Below are 8,181 nucleotides of genomic sequence, written 5' to 3'. Positions count from 1 at the left end.
TCAGTCTTTCGATCTTTCTGTTAAGAATACTTCTGGAAAATGGAGACGACAATGGAGCCATTTATCTTCCGTGTGGAGACCCATGGTTACCTTAGACATAATCAAATTCTGTGTAATATTACGTACTATACGGTGGGCACGATGACACATCACTACGTGATAATGTGTCCCTTGTGCCAGATTCGAAAATATGTCAACACGTAGCTCTGAGAGGAACGAATACTTTCCTAATTACGTATCAATATACAGGCGCTGTTTGCTTTTTTGAGGGGGAGGGGGATAGTCAATCTAAGAGTAACTTCCTCTTTTTCAAAAGACGCACATGCAGGAAATTCGAATTTCCTGCTTCAGTCCTATTTCACCACACGTTCGTGACAAATAATTGTGACAATAATCCGACGGTGGTTAACACTATATTCTGTCTGACCCGAGCAGGACGAGCTGCACATCTGTTTGATGATGATACATATATATACCTTGTGAGGTCGTACATGTGGCCACAGGCGAAATCGTGCCAGGGAAAAATCGTCCAAGACAAATTGTCCAAGAAAGTTGATCAAAACGTAAGAGCCATATTACCCAAAACTATAACGACTGATAGCGAAACGGATGGGCGTTTCACTGCACGCAGTCCTATACATGTTGGATCTGTTTAAATATATGTTGTCTGTCTAATTGCTTACCCAGGACCTTAAACGTGTTTGTATGTATGAGTCATGACGCATACAACCAAAATATAAACCAAGTATAAACTTAAGGTATGGGATAAAGAACAGAAATGTGAAAAATAGCAATGGATTGGTTGTGGAACTAAAAAAATACTAATATATAAAATACGACTACTGTAACGGAAATAAAAAGTTTTAAAATACCACTAAAATATCCCAGAGCATAGGGAGTGTCACAGTCCAGTATATATTGAATTAAGTTTTCTTAAATAACGACATTGACTTGCATGCGATGATCTACAAACAGATCATACAACCAAATAGGAGTCCACCATATGTACGATATAAGTATGTATTTTTGAGGATACGAATGTTTTTGTTGCACATCTGACCAAATTTCTTGGGGGTAAACCACTGCCTCACACTATATAGGTGCCTAACCCCACACACCACATATGTTTCAGTATAATGATACTTATAGTGTACGAACCCAGGCATGTTGTACTAGTACATCGTCACACTATGCCGCAGTCGTGCATGTATGGATTGTCCTACATTGCACCGTGATAAATGAAAACGAAGAATGTCCCACTTAGATCTTATTTAGACAGACGAAGACTCCATGGATACTGTCAATTCAATCTACCCAGAAAGACAATAGCTTTGCAAGACAAGGGTTAACTGAAAGCTTTCCGGTCGCTGTGCAGTTCTAAGTCATAATGTGCCTAACAGACGAAACACAATTTTTTTTATAAGACGACGATGGATGAAAAATTTAGTGTAAAAGCATCAATACACTGGATAACACACCAGTGTTTGCAAAGGGCAAAAGTGCCTTTTAATAACGGAATAATTTTGTACGCCTTTTCTTAGTGATAGTGATGTTTATCTTTGGGCTGTTTTCTTGATTTCCTTTTCGTTCGTATATAGGCCTATTTGACCTCAGTTTGAGTCTGAAAGAGAAAATTCCAATACTCAAGGAATATGAAAAATTTGACCACTGACCGTCAAGAATTTGTCTTCAAATAGAACAGATACCCTTCATGCAAATTATTATACACTTTTACAATTGCGGAACAAATCGTTGGACAATAGGCCCTATGTCCTCATGAGCTTATCTCTGGCGATTTATTTCATAGCTGACACGGGTGTGGTCAGGTAACATTGCAACAGAGTGTTAGAAAATTGCTAACCGCAACCAAGTCAATACTGATTCCCACTTCCTTAACCCGAGCTTCCTATAGCCCTTGCTGTGTGGGCAACGTTCCGTATTGTGGTCTAAATACACTCCATAACACACATAAATTTGTCATTCTCATTATATTTCTTGAAATGAATTACACTTAGCCTAAACATCTTGCTGATAACGTTCTCTATTTCCTCCTTTTTTATGTTGAGCGTATTCACCTGGACCAGCTTGGGCGAAGACGTTGCGCCCTGCACTTGTCAACGTCAATTATCCCTTTAAATCTCTTTTGGTTATTTCTGAGTAACACAACTTCGTGGCAATGTGTTCATACAAGAATTTATATGGGCAAAAGCCACGCATATATCTTACAAGACTATATATAATATTTTTCTCAGCTTTTCTTTACTTCCGCGTTCTTTTCAAAATACATCTTTAGTGGCAGCACCACCTTGATTGAACAGTTCCACTAGCTTTCGTGACACCCGGCTGTTATAAACGAACATCGTAATTACGAATGAGCACCATTTCTTCAACTGATGATTAGCTAAACTGCAGCTAGTAGCCTATGCTTGGTGTTTAATGGGACATACCAAAATACAGAAATTTTGAGTTGGTTCAGCTAAATGCAAAAATGAGTTGCATTGACTCCTCACTAGCTGGGTCTATATTTTCCGAAAAATGTCAGTCAATAGAATTATAAGGGGAAATTCGTCACTGGTCTAAACTTTCCGTCCGACGAGATAAATCCCAACATGCAAATGAAGCTGCGCAAAGATTCCGACAATGCTGTATTGGCAGGAAACGGGGCAGAGCCCGGTAGAAACACACAACCATCTGCAGGTTGGTGAAAGACGTAGGGCCGTAAAAGAAGCCAACATCGGTTGGACTTGAACTCACAGCTACCACATTGGTAAGAGGCTCATGGGTGATTACGCTGTGCTAGCGCATTAACCAACTGGGCCACGGAGGCCATCTGGTAAGCCTGAATTAAGCTAAACATGCGATTGCTCACTCTGTCAGTAGACATCTGGAAGTCTCAGCTTTGTGCAGATGATGTCAAAAGTAACAGCCCAAGTTTTTCGACGTCGGCGGTATGTCAATTTAACATACGTACAGTGATATGACGACGAGGAATCATTACGTGTGTATACATAATGAGATAATGTAATTAACCAGTTATGTAAAAAACAATACTCAATCACTCAATCGGCAATATATGAAAACAGTCATTTTAATGTACAAATAAAATGCATGTATAATAAACACTTTATCCACTGGTATATACTTTTGTATATGCATGTACATTTATAACAAATGCTAAACCTTACAGATTTGCACGGACAGTTCCCCTCGACATATGCGGCAATTTTTGTGCAAGGCGTGGAATCATGCCGTTAAATCGCGGTCCAAATGCTTTTCTTTGTGGTCGATACCGGTATCGGTATACAGCATTTGTTTGTGAGTCACTGTTTAGACAACAAATATATGTACGATTTTAAGTTTATAAATAAACCGTGTATATGTCAGGGTCTTTAACCAGTCACCAACGTTGTGTGTGACTATGAATTGATACGATGCATAGTGTACCCTTTTCGCGCCACTATATAGGTACATATATAAACCCTTTACTACTTATTTATTTTATTTTCTGGGAGTGGTGAACACGTATATGGAGTTTGTTATTGTTGAACATTCTAGATTCTGTACCGGCTGTGACAACAACAGTTTTTGTTTTACATACTGCAAAATATATTGCACACCTTAGTAATGAGCGGTATTCACTAGTGTCCCAGATATCACAGCTATACCGACTCCTCCGACAGACATTTATCACCATATGTACAAATATACTGGCATTATCTATAGGCGTTGTTCGTCTCTGTCGACGCGCCAGAGATAACTGATGCGGGCTTCTATCTTTACTGAAGGGGAGGGTGGGGATGGGAAGTTAGAGATTGTGTGTGGAGGAGTCGGGTATAGTGGAGGGAGGAGGGGGGAGCAGGGGAGGGGCATTTTAATTAACTAAATTCTAGATACGTGTATAATGTAATGCTGGATGCCAAGTACCGGTATGTTAAGGTGTAGATGTCACATGTACCTATATGTGTAATTCAGTAGCATCAGGTTTACGAAAAACTCATTCAAACTGTGTAAAATACAACTTTTACGCCTGTCAGCACCTTATGTCCAATACCGGAACATGATTAATTCTGTGTAGGTTTACCCAGCGGGGACTGCTTCAGGATATGTCATCTTAATGAGCCTACAGGGCATATCCGATTCCGTTTCATTCTTATCTCATCATCTGTAACTCTGTGTTCAAAACAGACAGCACCTCCCTCTATAGCCTTGGCAATCAACAGGTGTTGTATGTAATTATATTATATTTTATTCTACCGGCACAGGTAAAGAGCTCGGTAGCTCAGCGGTGACTGTAATACCTATTTCCTGAAATAGGCTGAACCAGGTTCTTATCCGATCGATAAACAAAGTGACACACATTAGCCAACGGGCTGGTCCCACATGCACAACGTACGGGACATGGGAAGGACTTCATACGCCGATACTCCTACCACAGACAGAAACTTGTGTGCTATGCTCTTTGGCCTTACTAACACACGTGAAGAGACTTCAGGTGAAATCACCTGGCATTTCTGGTAAGGTGTCAGTTTTAAGAGAAAGAGATTAATATCCTTGTTGTAGAGCGTCTTGACTTGAAAGGATACCAACAAAGGGGACTACAGTTGTGTGCTAAGGCCACGCGGTGAGCGGCCAATACACTGCTGAGGTAGAGCAGGAGGATATCCTCTCACAACCAGCTGACAGGATTCCACGGTGCGGAAATTCTTGGAAATATCTACGTCAAACGGACACGAATTCTGGAGTACAGTATTAGTCTGTAGTGAGTTAGTTTATTTTGCTGGCGTGATGTGTGGCCGGCGGGAAATGCCCTCGCTGGGGGCATTGTTGCCACCAACTGTTACCCTGTTTTTGATACTGTTTCTCAGTCTAGGTCAAACACCCTCGGTGATGGCCAACAGCACGGCTTCCCTGGCATTTGCCTCAGACATGGGGACACCAAACCTTACACCCAGTTCGACTCTCGATCATACACCCAGCTACACACCAAGCCCAGAACCCAGTTTGAACCCAAACCTGGCGATGGACTCAAGCATTAGGCCTACCCCTTATATGGAGCCATCATCTACTGTTGTTGATTCATCACCCAGTGACAATGTCATTTCCCCTTTACCAAGTTCTGCACAGAGAAACTTTATGACATCTACCACAGTGATAATGTCATCTTCGGAAACCATCACTTCCTCACCTGCCATGCCAGAAATTGGTAAGTATGTTTATTATAATTTCATTAATATTTCTAGTGACTATTATTTGTGAAAGACAAACAAAAATAAAAAACAACGAAAATCTAATGAAATAACTAACAACAAACAAAAGAAAAAAACAAAAGTAGAACAAAAATATAGCAAATAGGTATTTATCAAAGCAAAGCAACATTACAATATTTCAGAAATTTGAAACTAAGTTGTACAAAAATCCTGACCATTGTGTTTAAAAACTATATCAACAATGTTTTGCACTGATTGAATTTCGGAATGCAGTATAAACTTTTGTACTAGAATTATTGTCTGACTGTCTTCATAAATCCACAATCTATAAGATCATATCTATGGTTGTTCAGTGTTTGTTAGTAGGTCCACTTTATAATGCAAAGGCTGCATAGCTTAATTACAAATTGTTTTCTTCAAGCAGACCACATCATTTTAAGAATGAATGAATGAATGATTATGGCTTTACGCCACATCGGCAATATTTCAGCCATATCGTGGCGACATTTTAAGAATGTAATCTTATAATACCGTATCAATACACTATGAACAGTTTTTCACATGACAGATACATCTGTGAAAGTTAGATATGTATCATGGTGATAGTGGTATGCTTATATTGAAATGTCCAGGTATGGATACCTAATGTCAGGTTAAATGTTAGGATTTGTCACTAAATGTGCTCTCCATGAGTAGGGATGTAATTCTCATGTCAGTATGTTTCTTGTAGGGATTCAATAAGAAAAAGTTCTATTTTGAACTAATTATGATTTTAACAAAAAAATCTTGATTGTGTCTGTATAGTAAGCAATATTTCACATATTCTTAGATTTATGCAGGTATACAGTGATGTATGAATCGCTTCTTTTCCTCATGAAATTATCAGATCTTCTTGATATATTACTATTTTGATACATAGAATTTCATACATTTTGATTGATGTAGGGCTGTTAACAATCCTGAAATCGTGCAGAGTTTAATGCGTCACAGCTCAGCTAGCCAGAGAATGATAGTTAGGCCATCATTAAAACTAGGTTTGTTGAGTGTAAACCTGAATGATCCCTTAAAATGGCCCTACTGTCAAATTTTTGCTGGAATTGTGATAGAATTTTTTTTTGTCTGTGTTAATTTCTTTAAAATTTGTATCTTTTGTCATTACTTACCCAGAATAAAAAAAAGAGAATTTTCACCAACAGGTGGCATTTTTGCTGAAGTGAAATGTTGAAATGTGTTTGGATGAGTTTAGATTGTTGATCTAAACAGGTTAAAGAATTACAGTTCTTTGTTTTGCTATCAAGGTAAAAATCTTAGTTAGCCATTAGTTATCATGAAAACAGTGATGTCAAATACTTTTTGACAATTCTACTGTTTTTCTTTATATTGTCCACAAATAAAACAGATATAACTTCTTAGTAGCTGGCAAGTCTACCGGTCACCCCTCCCATTTGGTTGAGGAATGACAAATCTGTGTTTGTGATGGAACTAAGTATTGTCAGGAGGCAAGACGCTTCTTATTAGTTGGTAACTGATAACTCTGTTGTTGAAATGTAAGATACACCCCAGTAACTGAAAGCTCTGTTCTTGAAATGTAAGATGCACCTCAGTAACTGACAGCTCTGTTGTTGAAATGTAAGAGTGAGTGAGTGCTTGGGTTTTAACGTCGTTCTCAACAACTTTTCAGTCATATGACGACGAAGGAATCCTTAGGGTGTATGTTATGTACCTCCTTGTTGCAGGACGGATTTCCACCGCTCTTTTTATCTAGTGCTGCTTCACTGAGACGACTTACCGAAGGCAAGTAAGCCGCCCCACCCTAGCCATTATACTGATATGGGTCAACCAGTCGTTGCACTATCCCCTTCCTTCTGAATGCCTAGCGATGAAGTTACAACTCCTTCTTTTAAAGTCTTAGGTGTGACTTGACCCAGGACTGATCCTGGATCTACCGCTCCTGAAGCGGATGCTCTACCAACTGTGCTATATGGGCCGGTGAAATATAAGAGTAACTGACAACTCTGGTGTTTAAATGTAAGATACACTCCAGTAACTGACACCTCTTTTGTTGAAATGTAAGATACACCCCAGTAACTTATACCTCTGGTGTTGGGGTGTTAAACACCTACCTGTAACTGATATATAAGGCACTAGAAGCCAGTTGATAAAAAATCTGTGCGTTCTGTAAAATGGGCCTCACACAGGCGAAGATAGGTATAGAGGGCTGACACCCAGTGTATGATTTCATGTTTGAAAATGACTGAAAGGACTGAAAGATAACTGTCACCCTTACTGTGTTTCACTTGTGTATTTAGCTGAATAGGTACATGTGTGTATGCACCAGATGTTGAAGACAAACTCAGATCACTGTGAGACTGTGGCTAAGGTCACCTCCACGTGCCTGCAGGGCCTTGTGTCCTGAACAACAATGTTATGATGCTCTCTTATATAATATTGATTGTTTGAAATCTCGTGCATTAGTTTACACATGTTTAGAGGTTGTTTAAGGGAGGCCCTTGGGACAGGTGATAGCACTGCATTAGTGGTCAGATTATAAGTCCTCTTGTGTGCAGGTGTGAATTAAATTCCGACATTTAAGTGAAATTTGTTTGTTGGCAAAGACTAGTTTCCACCACAACCACAGTGCTAGAAAAACACAGAGACAAAACAAGCCTTCAAGAAAACAGTATAAGTCAACAACATTTACCATCTTAGAAGAATTTAGATTAACATGTTGAAGTTTAGTTTCTTGAAGTGAACAAAAATGTGTGAATTTCTCACTTTTCCTCCATGCACAGGCCATATGTTCTTAGGTTTGTTAGGTTTTTAGTTCTGAAAAATGATATCTTCAACCTGGTTTTGTGTGAAAATGGGGCAGGACAACATAACAATACTTTGGAAGAGCAAACATGTATCATGCTACATCTGTGTCTGAAAGAAAGATAGATCTCCAAATTGAAACTCTAGGATTATGTCTGGT

At 39.1% G+C, this 8,181-nt stretch overlaps 1 protein-coding gene across 2 annotated transcripts in view; it reads left to right on the top strand.

The window, feature by feature from the left end:
* Nucleotides 1-4,192: 4,192 nt before the first annotated feature.
* LOC135461840 (mucin-like protein) overlaps nucleotides 4,193-8,181 on the top strand; it is a 72,071-nt gene continuing 68,082 nt past the window's right edge. The window contains exon 1 of one of the 2 annotated variants that reach the window (XM_064739087.1): nucleotides 4,193-5,203. In XM_064739087.1, the coding sequence (XP_064595157.1) occupies nucleotides 4,786-5,203 (418 nt within the window). In that variant the 5' untranslated portion in view covers nucleotides 4,193-4,785. The remainder of the gene's footprint in view (nucleotides 5,204-8,181) is intronic. The other variant, XM_064739086.1, reaches the window with a different exon arrangement.

This window comes from Liolophura sinensis, chromosome 1 (assembly GCF_032854445.1).
Source record: "Liolophura sinensis isolate JHLJ2023 chromosome 1, CUHK_Ljap_v2, whole genome shotgun sequence".
Taxonomy (NCBI): domain Eukaryota; kingdom Metazoa; phylum Mollusca; class Polyplacophora; order Chitonida; family Chitonidae; genus Liolophura; species Liolophura sinensis.
This window is presented reverse-complemented; position numbering and strand designations above follow the sequence as displayed.